Source organism: Brachycentrus maculatus, unplaced genomic scaffold (genome assembly GCF_059751285.1).
Source record: "Brachycentrus maculatus isolate JH-2025_06_01 unplaced genomic scaffold, ASM5975128v1 h1tg000131l, whole genome shotgun sequence".
Taxonomy (NCBI): domain Eukaryota; kingdom Metazoa; phylum Arthropoda; class Insecta; order Trichoptera; family Brachycentridae; genus Brachycentrus; species Brachycentrus maculatus.
In genome coordinates, this window is record NW_028280884.1 from 567,255 (window position 1) to 584,303 (window position 17,049).

The 17,049-nt window shown below is 31.5% G+C and overlaps 1 protein-coding gene across 1 annotated transcript in view; it reads left to right on the forward strand.

Moving 5' to 3' along the window:
* Positions 1-17,049, forward strand: part of LOC148309305 (uncharacterized) — a 205,539-nt gene that overhangs the window by 138,347 nt on the left and 50,143 nt on the right. Inside the window, exons 3-4 of the mRNA XM_088260266.1 lie at positions 1,778-1,948; positions 8,072-8,216. Of these exons, the coding sequence (XP_088116392.1) occupies positions 1,778-1,948; positions 8,072-8,216 (316 nt within the window). The remainder of the gene's footprint in view (positions 1-1,777; positions 1,949-8,071; positions 8,217-17,049) is intronic.

The window sequence follows — 17,049 nt, forward strand, 5'->3', positions numbered from 1 at the left end:
ATTTTTCACTCTAATATTTATTTAATATTACCCTGGACTGGTACCTGAAGCGGAGGGCTGATCACCTTTCCTTCGTGTGTTAACGATCAAGATAACTCTGTGTTTCTATAATGCAGTGCCCTATGCACCATTGGGGTGCGGATAAGGGTTTGAATGAATGAATACATCCAATATTAAACAAGGTTTTTGTTGGATTAAATTCTACATTTATTTATGTATAGGGTCCGCCATCTAAAGTTTTTTTATTTAACTAGTGCTTATTTCGTGAATGGTAACATTTAGCTCATGTCTGATTTGACAGATAATTAGTTTTATCCTTCCGCTAAGCGAATATGGTTGTGTATACGCTTGAACAACGCTGGGAAATATTGCGACATTCGACTTACAGAAGATGCCGATTTTGCCAAAAAAATCATCTTTTCGGATGAAGCTCATTTTGATCTTGGCGGGTATGTAAACAAGCAAAATTGTCGTATTTGGGGCACAGAAAACCCGCACGCATACATTGAAAAGCCGGTACACCCAAAACGAGTCACTGTTTGGTGCGGATTTTGGTCCAGAGGCATAATTGGGCCATTTTTCTTTGAAAATGAGCAAGGAGTGGCCGTTAGTCAATGGCGATCGTTATCGGGCCATGTTGAACGGATTTTTGTTCACAAAAATTGAAGAGGAGGATATTGGCAACATTTGGTTTCAACAGGACGGCGCTACGTGCCACACAGCCGAAGCTACACTCGATGTTTTGCGCCCCATTTTCAAAAAAAAAATGTTATTTGGCGGACCCTTTATATCTTAATACGTGACGCGTTTCGTCTTCTTAGGACATTATCAAACACTAGATTCAAACACTAGATATCAAACACTGGAGTGTTTGATAATGTGCTAAGAAGACGAAACGCGTCACGTATTAAGATATTCATAAATAAATGTAGAACTCAATCCAACATAAACGTTGTTTTATTTTGGATATATTACCCAACAAATCAATATGGAATTCTACCAAATGTCTGCAGTTACAATAAATTATTTATTTCTTCTACCTAACTAACTAAAAAAGTTTCTCGAAAGTTGTCTAGAGGAAGACCAAAACATAAATGCTTGCTGCAGAAAGATAACATGATTCGAAGGCATGGCCTAGGTGACGTTGTCCAGGACAGAAGGACATATAACCTGAGGACGAGGAGAGCTGACCCCAGCGGTCTACAAAGACGATAAGTCGGAATGTAGCCAGGAAGAAGAAGAAGACCTAATTTGTGGTTTTACAAACTTATATTTATTTCGATTGGCAGTGACAGGGATATTGAAAGATTTCTTAAAGGTAACATATTTAATAATAATAATAACCCTTACCGCACCCCAATGGTGCATAGGGCACTGCTTCATATAAGGGCAGTGTTATCTCGATCGTTTACACATGAAGGAAAGGTGATCAGCCCTCCGCTTCAGGTACCAGTCCAGGGAAATATTGAATAAATATTACAGTGAAAAAATCACTTTTATTTATTTGACCCCCCCTGAGAATCGAACCCGGGACCTCCAGAACGGTAGCCGAGCGTGCTGACCATTACACTACGGAGGCGGACGAAACATATTTAGTTTTCTTTTTTATTCTGACCAGGAGCACAGTAAGTGTAGGAGATGTCCGACAAGTAAACACTCCAAAATGTACCGATTCGTGTATGAAATCTCTGTGAACTAATAAAATAAATGCGTATAAAAAAAGTTTTTTCTTTATTGTGAGTATTCCCTACTTATTTAAAATAACGTTTTTTTACAGTGGCGTGCTCGACGGTGACTGTGACGAAGTGTCAGGCCGCGCTTCGGACCTTGCAAGCGTTCCCCTTCTTCAAGCCAACATGCCTCTGTCGGGAACCGAACGTGGATCCGGAGTGTAACTCCTTCCGCGACTTCCTGTTCGACCATCCCTGCGTCTTCGTGCAGAAAAAGGGTGAGTTCCTCTTTATCGCTTCAATTTATTCACCTTATTTTTTTTTTTAAATGAGCTTAATATAAGATCGTCTATATTATTTAGATAAAACAAATTCGGTCTAGTTAGTTTTTTTTATTTCTTGGTGGAACTGCATTTTATAGAATAAAATAACAAGAGCTTTTCGTAAGACTAAAAATTTATTTATTGAATGTTTTTGCAGATACTTTTAAGGTCATTTTATAAAGCTTGAATTTTTTTTAAAGCAGTTTTATTTTTGATACGTTTCTTCAACTCTACGAGAACCTTGTCATCTTTTGAAATAAACTTTTTGAGTGTGTCCAAATTTTTGTTCACAAATCTGGATTATCTCCAGTGAAATCTGCCCGTAAATGCACAGACTTCCATATTCTTCTTCATATATGTTGAGACGTCAAAAAATAAAAATAACTGCTTTAATTGGAGATAATCCAGATCTGTGCACACGTATTTGGACACACTCAAAATGCTGTAAATAAATAATTTGTCAAATTATAAGCTAAAATGATAAAATTGAAATGGTATTTTCTAGCGTTTTAGCATATGTGAATATAATCCAGGATTCGGACCTCACGTACAAATAAAAGAGTTTCTGCGTAATAAAAAGCTAACCTCGTCCCACCATAGATGTCTCTCGTGAAGTCTAGCGAGTTCAAGAACTGTTTATCGAGATTAATCAATATATCTAGAAGTTCCAAGAATTTGATTAGTGTGGTTGTCAATCATGGGTAGATTTGCCGAATGTTACACGTGTGTAAAGTGATTACTTAAATCGATTAAACTTATGACGATCGTAAGCCCTGTAAATACCCAGACTTACATATTCTTCTTCATTTTTGTTGAGATTTAAAAAATAATAATATGAGTACTGGTTACATTTAATATAAATTGTTAAGTAATTTGGAGAAATAAAATAACTTTGTATTTTGATCCACTAACCTGTATTATCAAAATCCAACTAGTTTCGGCAACAACCTGTTGCCCTCTTCAGGTTTTTTTTTATAATAAACTCTGAGGACAAAATAATAAAAAAATGGTGGAATAAAATAACAAAGTTATTTTATTTATTCCAATATTATATGACAATGATCCACAAAGTTAGTGCTTTTATTTTTCAAAATATATTTTTTAATTTAGAAAGTCATCTCATAAGAAAATTAGTAGGTATAATAATTACACTATTATTTTTTGACATCTCATCAAAGATGAAGAAGAATATGGAAGTCTGGGCATTTACGAGGCTGACGACCGTCATCGGCTGGTTTAAGTGGCCACTTTACACACGTGTAACATTCACCAATTCTACCCATTATTGACAACCACACTACTCAAATTCTTGGAAATTCCATATACTTATATGAACCAATTTTGAAATATTGTTCTTGAATCACTAGAACTTCACTAGAGACATCTATTGGTGAGATGTAAAGAAGCTTTTTTATTAAGCAGAAACTCTTATATTAGTATTGGAGATAATCTAGATTTTGTGAACAAGTATTTGGACACACTCAAAATGTTGTAAATAATTACACTAATTATAATAAATAGGTACTTGCCTTGTTTTCCAAAGTTGAGATGGAAACACTATAAGTTATAAATATAATTAATATTACTGGATAAAATTACAAGTTTACTTTTATATTAAAATAATATGAAACAGATAAAAGGATTAGTTGTTGTAAGAAAGTCCTTAAGACTTAATTAATAAGGGGGTTTGTATAAATATGGGACTTTACAGGTAAGAAGGATTAAAAGCCCTCTGGTATTAAGAAGAAGGGAATTCACAAAGCGGGTCTGAGGTAATATTTCCGTAATTTCCATTAGGTGATTGGGTGCTTTCAGCCTACCTACAGGGTGATCGGGACGCATCGTCACCAAAATAAATAATAACTGTAACTAATATAAAATATTCTTTTACTTAGTAAATAACACTATTTCTTAAAATCTACTGTGACACGTGTTTCGATGCATTCCGCATCATTTTCAAACTCTGTAATACGAAATGCATCGAAACACGTGTCACAGTAGATTTTAAGAAATAGTGGTATTTACTAAGTAAAAGATTAATCAAAAATGGATAGATTTTACCACAAAGTGACTACCGAATTAATTAATGAAATAAAATATTATCTTTAACATATTTAAAATATTCTCCTTATTTAATGGGATTAAAATAATGTCATACATATTAACTTAAATTCGCGAATTTTTAATCTGGATTATCTCCAATTATAGGAGTTATTTTTCATTTGTTTTTTCTTGACATCTGAATAAAGATGAAGAAGAATATGAAAGTCTTGGCATTTACGGTGCTTACGACCGACATATGCTGGTTTAAACGGTCGCAAGCCCCGTAAATACCCAGACTTCCATATTCTTCTTCATCTATTTTGAGATCTCAAAAAAATAAAATAAAAAATAACTCTTATAATTCGAAAAAATCCAGATTTGTGAAAAAGTATTTGGACACACTCAAAATGTGGTGAATAAATCAACTGGTCAAATTATTACAAAGCTAAAATAATAAAATGAAAGGAAATTTTTCTAGCGTTTCTCATCTATGTATGTGATTCTAATCCAGGATTCGGACCTCACATACAAATGAAAGAATTTTAGCTCAATAAAAAGCTTCTTTCATCTCACCAATAGATGTCTCGTGTTCTAGTGATTCAAGCACTATATTTCGAAATTGAACCATACATATAGAAGTTCCAAGAACAAAAAAAAACTATTTTGCTCCAAAAATTATGTAAATTTGTTTATTTATGAAATTTATTGGGAAATCGGAACTTAAGAAACGCACACATTGCGACATTATCGCTATATCGACGGACATACTTTTTACAAATGCAATTTTTGTATTCGTGCGATAGTTCCTTGTTGAATACCGTGTGTGTAAATAGAGGATCCTTGGCGTAGATATTTGGCATATTTATGCCATCTCTCAAAATCCTAACGATGTTTTGTCGATTAACACTATCTCCTCTCCTACAACACACACATACTCACTCCTTTCAAGAACGTCGTAAATCAAAAATCGACAATTTTCAGTTGTGCGTGTTTTTGGAATGCCCAGAAAATGTACTATATCCCAGCAAAAGCGGCATATTTTTAACTTAAAATTTAACCGCTACAGGACAGAAAGTGTAGTTTTTGCATTTTGAAGAAAAAGTATTGTTAAATTATTTTTTTAAATATACCAAATATTTTTCAAATGGAGAAAAAACCTTCAGGTTTTACCTAAAAAGATCCGTTGCACAGTAAACAGTCCAGTAAGTGGCTTGATATTTATTTTTTATACATTTTATTATATTTTTAAACTTTAAAAAATTCTCCTGAAAAATCAAGTTTTTTTATTTATGACGTTCTTGAAAGGAATGAGCGATTTGTGAAATTTTGTAATTGGAATGTAACATTAGATGAAAACATCTGTAATGTAATAGAATGTTACATTGCAAATTTTTTCATCTTCTGGTAGGTACAAATTTAAACTGTTAAAAAAAATTACAAAATTATTGGAATGTCACAATTACCTGTTTTATTTGATATTCATTATTGTAAAATGTATTTATGTTAATGTTTTGTAAAATTTCTAAAAATTTAAAATAAAATAAACTTTTATACTATGAAGGGGTAGAATCTGAAGAGCGAACCGGTTCTTGAAAAATTTGAATCCCATCACTGCTCATTAGCCTATCCCAGAGTGGAATTTCGGCGAATAACCCAAAATTTCACGCATTACTAAACAAGGAAGGCAATTATACTAATATCCATTACAATTATTTAAAATTTCCGCCGATCCGTCAAGGCGACATTGCGTTGCAAATCCGCCATTTTGTGTAAGAGCCTAAATATCGCCTGTCAACTGTCAGCGGCGTCGCGCGGCCGGCAAATTAAAATCTATCTGTCAAAATGTCAGACGTGTTGTTACACGAATTTACGGCTACCACCTTACTTACAGTATCAAACCGAAAGTACGGCACAATTCAAGATTTTAATAATTTAATATACCCTTAAGAAATTTAAAAAAATTGAAGATATAGAAATTCTATTTTTTTTTAATTAATCTTGAAAAAAATATATGAAAATAGACTTTTATACCATTAATTAAATAAAATATTAAACCTTGAGTGTAAGTCCCTCTCCAAGCACAAGAGCTCAGTCTCTTTTTCGGAGAGGCACAGCGAATCTAAAACTATAAGTTTGCCATATGTATAAATGTTTAGAAATTGTATTATGTTGTAGATACTTAAAAATGTAACTACATATATTAAATAAATAAAAAAATTTAAATAGAATTAACTAACCAACCGGTAGGCAGAGAGAATCGAACGCCACACCACTCAATCTTTGTAAACATTCTTCGCCTCTTCCACATTCATCCATCTCCTCATACATACCAGACGATGGAAACGACTCCTGACCCGGCCGCTTTCAAGTATTTGACAAACCTAGTTGCGCTAAGTTTTCCTCGGTCATCCTCTGCTTATTTTTCCAACTACATTCGTCTTATAAATCTGTTTAACCGTTTTTTCCTCACTCATACGTTCCACATGTCCAAACCATCTCAACACACCTTTCTTAATGTTATCGATAACGCTACTAAAAATCGACTAGTGTGATTGTACAAAGAGATTATTTGAAACGGTTATCATTTGAATTTGTAATAGTAATATGACCAAAGCGAACTTTTTGACAAGCTGTATAAAATCATGTCTTACACATCTCACTGTAGCGGCAGCCATTTTAATTCGTGTTTCATTTGTTTTACGAAAAGGAGATAAATGGCGTCACATTGGACAAATTGAATTAATATTTTTAATACATAAACAATTCGTAGTTTACCTGTGATATTTTTCATTTATTTATTTATTTTATTTCATAGATACATACATTTTTTACTATATGTTACACGGCTCTTTAGGTATGGCCTGTATTGAGCCGAAATACGTACATGTTTAAACATTTTTTAATTTTTATTTCATTTACTTTTTTTTACATGACATACAATAGATGCAATCACAATTTACAGTATAAAGGTTTTACAATAAAATAATTACAAATTATTTTTTGACATCTCATCAAAGATAAAGAAGAATATGGAAGTCTGGGCTGTTACGGGGCTGACGACCGTCATAGGCTGGTTTAAGTGATCACATTACACACGTGTAACATTCACCAATTTTACCCATTATTGACAACCACACTATTCAAATTCTTGGAAGCTCTATATGTATATATATATATATATATATATATATATATATATATATATATATATATATATATATATATATATATATATATAACCAATTTTGAAACATTATTCTTGGATCACTAGAATTTCACTAGAGACATCTATTGTTGAGATGAAAAGGAGAAACGCCTGAAAACATCATTTTCATTTTTTTATTTAAGCTTTTAATTTGACCAGATAATTTATTTACAACATTTTGAGTGCGTCCAAATACTTGTTCACAAAATCTGGATTATCTACAATTACAGGAATTATTTTCATATTATTTTTTGACTTCTCATCTTTGATGAGATGTCAAAAAATAATATGAAAATACTCCTGTAATTGTAGATAATCCAGATTTTGTGAACAAGTAATGGACACACTCAAAATGTTGTATTTTTTGTGTTTTTTTGTTTTCTTTTTCTTTGATTAACATGTATTTAAGTGATTATTGTTTTTAGCGTTTAAATGTTATTTTTACAATTTTATATATGTGAATATAATCCGGGGTTTAGATCGTGTATACAAATAAAAGAATCGTAGTTATTTTACTTTTTTTTGACATCAAAGTAGAAAAATATGGGTATTTAGAGTAATTACACAGACTTCCATATTGATCTTCACCTATGTTGAGATGCCAAAAAATAAATAAAATAACTCCATAGTCAACGAACTAAAAAAAATTGCACTATGGACACACTCAAAAACATATTTTTAAAAATCAATACTGTATAATGTGTCCTCGGCACGAAAAAACTGAATGAGGGTAAATTATTACAATTTGTGATAATGTGTATGATGAAATAAAAATGTAATAAATAAGTGTAAGATAAAATAAATTAATTGATGATTTTTTTTTATTTCAGAAAAAGATCCGTACCCAGTAGAAGCTCTGCCTACTTGCAACTATGCGTTGAATGTGTGCCACAGCGAGAAGGCCTGCGCTTCGTTGTTCGATACCTTCAAGTCGGCTTGTCGAGCCCGCGACGGCGACTGCCGGATGGATGACAGGTACTCTTTTTCTTCTTTAATTCTTCTTCAATAGTTTAGAGACTAGAATGAATGTGTATTTGATTACGCATTTTTATCGATTGTTGCGCGGTATGATCAATAATCCTGAAATTATCCGGAGCATTGTTCTGTATGTTCCCGATAGTTACCTAAGACAGCGTCGACATAGATTGTTTCACATTCCTATATACAGGACCAACCTGCCGATGGTTATGCCTGTAGGAAGAGCTACCGCTATGTTGAACAATGTCTCATTGGATATTGATCTGTTCCATTTGTCTGAAAGAGTTTTCCGAAGCGGGATTCTTCTACACCAGCAATAGTATTCTTGCATATTTTCCATTTTTATGTATTTTAATGTACACGCTTTAAATTTTAAGTTTGTAATGCTTATGTTAATTATAAATAAATAAATTGAATTGAACTTTATAAAATTAAACAAAAATAATTAATTTTATAAAGTTTATAAAATGTGCCACAAAGTATCTGCGGAAAACATTCAAGAAATTGAATTGAATTGAATTCTTCTTGAGCCTTCTTCTACAGCCTTCTTCTACAGCCTTCTGTTCTCTACTGCTGGATTTAGGCTTCTTCCACATCTCACCATCTCATTCGGTCGGTTGCTGCTTGCAGACAATTTTTACCCCCCACAGCGGCTATATTTTTGATGTCGTCGGACTATATTTTTTGGTCTTCCGACGCCTCTCTTATTCTACGAAGATCTTCTTCTTCAAATTTTAGGGGTCCATCTTGTGGGGTCTTGTCTTGCAACGTATCATGCCCTATTATTTTTAATTAAATAAATATAACTCGTTTAAACAAATTAATTTATCATCACGTCGTTTTCCGCAGGGGTAGGCAGAAATAATAAATAACATAAATAGTAGTATTATTATTTGTCCGCCTCCGTGGTGTAATGGTCAGCGTATATAGCTACCGTGCTGGAGGTTTTGGGTTCGATTCCCAAGGAGGGTTGAAAATAAATGTTTGTGATTTTACTCTCAAATATTAATTGAATATTATCCTGGACTGGTCCCTGAAGCGCATGAGGGATCACCTCACCTTCGTGTAAGTAACAATCAAGATAATACTGTGGCAATACGATGCAGTGCCCGTATGCACCATTAGATGCGGATAATGGTTAGAAAGGTTATTATTAAGATTAGTAAAGAAATAAGGGTAGTAACCCTACATAAATAAACTATATTTGTAGATACAATGCCATTTGTGGATCGCACAATATTGACATATTGCTCACTCCTTTCAACAACGTCATGTATCAAAAATCGTCCATGTTCAGTTTACCATGTTTTTGGAATGACCAGAAAATGAACTATATCCCAGCAAAAGCGGCATATTTTTAACATAATATTTACCCACTACAGGGCAGAAAAAGTATTTTTTTTAAATTATAATTTATGTCAAACATATCCAAACCCAAGAAGTATAAAAATAGCACACATCGTTCACTCCTTTCAACAACGTCATATATCAAAAATGGTAAATTTTCAGTTGTGCGTGTTTTCGGAATGCCCAGAAAATGTACTATATCCCAGCAAAAGCGGCATATTTTTAACTTAATATTTACCCGCTACAGGGCAGAAAGTGTTGTTTTTGCATTTTGAAGAAATGGTATTGTTTCATAATTTTTTAAAATATAATAAATATTTTTCAAATGGAGAAAACCTTCAGGTTTTACCTAAAAATATCTGTTGCACAGTAAAAAGTTCAGTAAGTGGCTTGATATTAATTTTTTATACATTTCATTATATTCTCAAACTTTAAAAACGATCTCCTGAAAAATCAAGTTTTTTATATATATATGAAGTTGTTGAAAGGAGTGAACGATGTGTAGTAGCTTTGTGGAATCGTGATTTATTTTTAAATGTCTCTTACATTAATTCTTAATAAACCAAACTTGAGTCCCATGTAACCGGTTCCTATTTTTAATAAATACGTTTGATAAGTTTCACGTTTTTAATTGCGAAGTCCACCAGACGAATGCTTAGTTATTAAGGGTTAAAAGCCCTGCAATGCTCAGACTTCCATTTCTCTCATATCGTAGTCATACAAGAGAAAGTGACCAAGTGCATTGTTTTACAAAAACGTGATCATTGACTATTTCAAATCTTTTTTTTTAAACCCTTATCCGCACTCCAATGGTGCATAGGGCACTGCGTCATATAAACGCAGTGTTATCTTGATGGTTTACACATGAAGGAAAAGTGATCAGCCCTCCGCTTCAGGTAATATTAAATAAATATGACTGTGAAAAAAACACTTATATTTATTTTACCCCCCTTGGGAATCGAACCCGGGACCTCCAGAACGGTAGCCGAGCGTGCTGACCATTACACTACGGAGGCGGACTTCATATCTTACTAGCCTAATATTGCCCTGAAAAAATCCCAAAGGATTTTAAACTTGGAAGTATAATATATTGATTCGTCAAAAATGACAAACTGCATTGGGGTTTATTTTCTTACGAAGCAAAAGTGACTTAATTGGCCCTCCTGAGCATTTTACGTTTTGGTAGTTGGTCACTTTCTTCTGTACGACTACGACATAAAAAAGGAACGATAGATCTTTCATATCAAGTTAAGATATAATCTGTCACAAGCCTACTTGGAGCTAGAAACTTTACCTTTTTAAGCCCAGATGGAGTTGGAGACTTAGCAGATTAAGTCGACGATGCTTTCTTGAATATCCCTGTCCATTTTAGATTGGAGCGTCAAAACCAGCGCGGTTTCTGATATTTTCTATTATATTTGATTGCAAGTTTACAGTCGAGTGAAGTCGAGAAAGCGCCGCCTCGTCTGGTCGAGACATGAACATTTCTTTGTGTTTAAAACTTTTCTCTCCCTCCGGCGTTTCTTCTGCCCAAGAAATGAAATTAATTACTGAAATACAACTACATGTAGGAAATAAAGAAGAAGACCTTGGAAAACATTGCATGACCAGGCATTCAAAATACTTGAAAATGGCCAGTTTAGGAGTTAGGAAAATTGGCCGGTATACGAGACGATTAGAAGTTTTTAAATTTTCGTATGTCCGAGTGAATCTGCAATATGGCTACGGCTTATGCAGCACAAATTATAATTTTCAATTAATGTTTTACTTAGTAAATACCACTATTTCTTAAAATCTACTGTGACACGTATTTCGATGCATTCCGTATCATTTTCAAACACCATATGATACGGAATGCATCGAAACACGTGTCACAGTAGATTTAAAAAAATAGTGGTATTTACTAAGTAAAACATTAATTAAAAATGGATAGATTTTACCACAAAGTGACTGCCAAATCAATCAATGACAAATTATAATGTTCCTTTTCAAACTTCAAGTTCATAAGTTTTATAGCCTTTACCTACTTCTAAGTGGTTTTACTCTTTATGTTTAAAGTTATAATTTCATGTATATAAATGTGCAAATTCTAGACAAACACACATGCTATATCGTTAAAGCATTTATACAACCAAATAAGAGTTTATACCATGCAACGGTTCTGAATTAGCAAACAGTTTCGTTACAAAATGTCTGTGGTAAAAATAAATGATAAATTAAAAACTGTGTGTTTATATATATATATATATATATATATATATATATATATATATATATATATATATATATATATATATATATATATATATATATACATATATATATATATATATATATATATATATATATATATATATATATATACATGTATGTTTATATATATATATATATATATATATATATATATATATATATATATATATATATATATATATATATATATATATATATATATATATATATATGTATATATATATTTATGTATATACACACCGAATTAATGGCTTTACATTTGTTTTTTTTTTAATTATTATTTGGTATGTTGGCGTCGTTTAAAATGTCGTCTAAGCAGTATTTTTCCAATTTTCATTAGGAATCTCCTTTAAAACGTTACCTATCGGAAAACTTTCGCTATAATGTTATACGCGACGTGAATCCACAAAAATTCGAAAATGGTAGAAAAATCCTCCGCCGATATTCTCAACACAAATTCGACATTTCTGGGCGTAGTACTCCGTGCACCAAAACTCGAAGCACTCGAAGCAATCGTATTACAAATATATAAATTACTAAAATTTTCTTGGTGAAAATTCTGTGTTATTTTCAAAAATATGTTTGTAAATGAACTGTTTAAAAATCCGAAGTACTTCGTTATAAACTAATTAAATAACTAATCATCATGCCACTTCCCCCTAGGGATAGGCAGAGAGATCTTTGTATACAAATTGTTTGCCTAATCCACATTCATGCATTTCCTCATACATACCAGCAGATTATACCAACTCCTGATCTGACCACTTTCAAGTATTTAAAATACTTGATCATGCCTAGTTTTCCTCGGTCTTCTCTGCTTCTATTACCAATCACATTCGCTTCCTAAATGTAAATGCTATTTTCCTCCGGCAGGAGTAAGCAGAGAAAATAGAACGCCACACAACTCTGTCTTTGGAAACATTCCTCGCCTCTTCAACATTCATGTATCTCCTTATACTTTTGTTGCATAGTTTATAAAGTGATATATTGTATAAAGAGTATAAGTAACGTATTAATTTTAAGTAGAGCGCAGATTTTTTGAGTCTACTAGGTTGTATTTCATTTTTATAAAAATAAAAAAAAGCACATAAAAATTAATATTGTGACAATTGTTTCGCCTAGTTATGGCATTTTCAAACGAATGTAAAGATTAAATGGATTAACGGTACTATTCTAGGTACTTAAGTGATAGTTTTACTATATTAATAATATATAACTTAGTAGACTAAAAAAAATCTGTTTTTTTATTTTACACTTAATTTATAAATTTTTAAAAAGAGTTCTATAAATTAAACGTCAAATCAATCAATAAATAAAATAGTATATGCAACTGTAAATTACCCTCTGATCGCAAACAGCTATATAAGATATCAAAAGTTTTGATCAATATCACTAGTCTGTTTTTGGTTGGTCTGAAGATATTGTTTTTTTAGCAATAAGCTGGTCAATGTACTTTCCTGTAGGTGAAGTTTGAATGATAAAAAAAAATGCTTTTCTTTTATATTTCATGTCAAGAATGGCTAGTTCATTTTTATGATGAAATCAGCAAAATAATAATAACAATTAATACCGATATGACAGTAATTTCGCTCCACCCTGTATTCACGATCCTATTCCCAATAATAATGGAAATCGAGTCGCTTGTTTTTTTCCTAAAATCTGGACGAAAGTTTTGATAGCCTCCGGGTACTAAGAAATCTTTAAATTCCTTTTAAGTGTGTACATGTATATATTTATTTGATATTTTCTGTCATCAAATCTTTGCATTTTCTATTTAATTTTTTTCCTCAGTTTTTCGCTACTTAAAATAAATTTAAAAAAACTTTTAAATTTATGTATAAATGAGTTTTTTATTCATAATTTTTACGAAGTTTATTTGAAAAATAATGCCTGCCTAGGTACATACTTACTGTTATTTAAAAAAATATAATATGTAGAATTAATTTAGTATAATAATACAAATAAGTTTTTTTATCCGACTTAATAAAGCGGTGGGTACAATTTTGAGTCAGTCAAATTTAAAATTATAAAAGAAAACACTTTGTTTTTTTATATAAATTAAGATTTCGATAGAATACAGTAACCAGAACATATTTGCATTTAACTGATTTTTTTTACAATATTGGAAATGTGGAAACTTTTTGTTGAGGACCTCCACACATGTCGCTCACTCCTTTCAAGAACGTCATAAATAAAAAACGTCAATTTTCAGTTGTGCATATTTTCGGAATACCCAGAATAAATAATAATAATAAATCAATAGATGTACTATATCCCAGAAAAAGAGGCATATTTTCAATTTAATATTTACCCGCTACAGGGCAGAAACTGTTGTTTTTGCATTTTGAAGAAAAGGTATTGTTTAATTATTTTTTTAAATAAACTAAACATTTTTCAAATGGAGAAAAAACCTTCTGGTTTTACCTAAAAAGATATGTTGCACAGTAAAAATTTCAGTAAGTAGCTTGATATTTATTTTTAATACATCGTATTATATTTTCAAACTTTAAAAACGTTCTCCTGAAAAATCAAGTATTTTGATTTATGACGTTCTTGAAAGGAGTGAGCGATGTATGTGCTCATCAATAAAACAGAGAAATAAAAATTAAATAAGTTCATCAAATATTGATAGAGTGTTCAGTTTCGTACGCAGGTAAAATGGCGGCGAAAAGGCAAATTGTCTAGAGAATTAATATGTTTATTTTGCACGTTTAAGGTTGTATTTTTTTTGTTTTTCACTTCCTGACAATAATAATCTGAGGCGGATGTAAAGTCTGTTTGTATTTTTTTATAAATAAGGCAAAGACTGAACAACATGCTTACAGTTTTATGAGCAAGGGGGTGGTAGGTCTCACGGGGATGAATTGCTCTGAATATTAAATGCGGGGAAAATAATCAGGGGTGGAAAATGTGTTCATGAAAAATGTGTTCACATCACAATTACTTAACAAAGAGGTGGCGAAGTGTAGAGAAAAGAAAAACATAAAAAAACTCCGATATTATAACAGACTTTCATTTAAGTGTATATTTTTTTGTCATCGTATTAGTGATACCATTTATCAGTGGCGTGCACACAGGGTAGATAGAAAAAAACAAACAGGGTAGACAGAAAGAAAAACAGCGTTCAATTATTTTTTTTAACTTGTCTGTCATAATAATGAAGAAGTTAAAAAACTGGAAAAAATAAGTAGTTGTTTTTTGTAGTTTTTTAATCTTTTTTATTATTATTATCAACCAATTCACCTATTTTTTTCTTTATTTTTAATTCTTTTGAATTTTACAATATATTATAATTACAAGTACAAAAAAATATAAAATATGAATACAAAAAAATATCCCACAAAGGCATGGCCTTTGTGTGGGTATACATTATATTTTAGGTTATAAAGAAGTGCACTGGCAAGAATACAATAGATATTATCAGAAATAAAATTAGTTTTAAAGTGCTTATATAAACTATAAATCTTTGATATTAACAAAAAACCAAAAAAATGAAAATGAAAAAAGTGAGTAAATGTGTACTATACGAGTTATACGTTTCAAAGAAGAAGGTAATAAGATCTGTTTTTTTAATAAATAATTTAATTAGCATAATTTTAAATCGAAACCATCTTAGGTGATTAATATCTAACATATAGTCTTTGTGGAATGAATTGAACAGCTTTGGAGTTATGAAAAATGAGAAATGATACCAAATTTTGATCATATATTAGTCTATTCTTATACGTTTTTAAAAATAATTTCTTCCTAAATTTTGGATCCAAAAAATTGCATGTTATCGAATTATTAATAATTATAATAATAAAATTATTGGAGCATACATAACACGATGAAATATAACATTCTTTAAAAATGTTTTTTTTTAAATACATTTTTTATTTCGTTTTTTTTACCTCTCGCTAATTATTCCTACGAAGTTCAATTATTTGAAAAACTTGGTCTTCCTTTGCTTATTTTACCATTCGCATCGATAATTTGTTATACTATTCTTTCTTCACTCATTCGAACCACATGACCATCTCAACACACCTTTCTATATTATAACTTAGTTAAAATGTCTACCGATTTCAAAGCAAACAGCTTCTTCCTCGAGACTAACCTATTTGGAATACTCGTGCCAAATTTTAAACATCACGACGCATGATTTTTTTTTAAATAGAATTATTTCCATCTTGAGAATTATTTCCAATTGATTTACCATTCTTTCTTCACTCATTCGATTCACACATCCAAACCATCTCAACACACCTTATTATAACTTAATTATAATGTTGACCGATTTCAAAGCAAACAGCTTCCTCCTCGAGACCAAAATCGTGTCCAATTTCAAACATCACGACGTAAATATCTCTCGAGAAAAATGACTGAAAATTCGTCAAATTAAACTTTTTTTAATAGAATTATTTCCATCTCGAGTCTCGGTGCAGCGCTAATAGACCTCGGACTTGGAGCTTTGTTAAGGGTAGGAGAATCTCATTTACCTCGTCGCTCGGGCCGCCCCGGCGCCGCGCCGCCCTCGGGCGTAGGGCGGAAATAATAACATCTCAAAAGTGTCCCGGCAAAGGCGGCGCCCTTTGATTCAAAGGGCAATAAAATGAAATAAAACTAAGCGGATACCGCCAAAGGCTTGTCGAAACGCAGGGTTGCCACACGTCCTTTTTATCGTGTGTCGGATTGTGGTCCCGTGGATAGTGTCGCGGACTCTAGAGTCATATTTTCTGAGTTCAAACCCATATATATATATATATATATATATATATATATATATATATATATATATATATATATATATATATATATATATATATATATATATATATATATATATATATATTTAATATAAATTTAAACACACAAGATTAGAACATTTATCATACAACGTTCGCACATTATAATGTGGTAGGTAATAGAGGCATAAGAAGACCGAAGAACTATTGACATATTTCAAATATTTGAAAGTTGGTTCCCCATAGAGGAAGGCAGAGAGAACGGAACGCCACACCAATCTACACGTGCAAGCAAACGTCACTCCTTCTATATTCATGCATCTACTCATGTACCCGACGCTTTTTCCGAACTCTGACCTGACCGCTTGACACTACTCAAATTCTTGGAAGTTCTATATATATATATATATATATACATATATATATATATATATATATATATATATATATATATATATATATATATATATATATATATATATATATATATATATATATATATA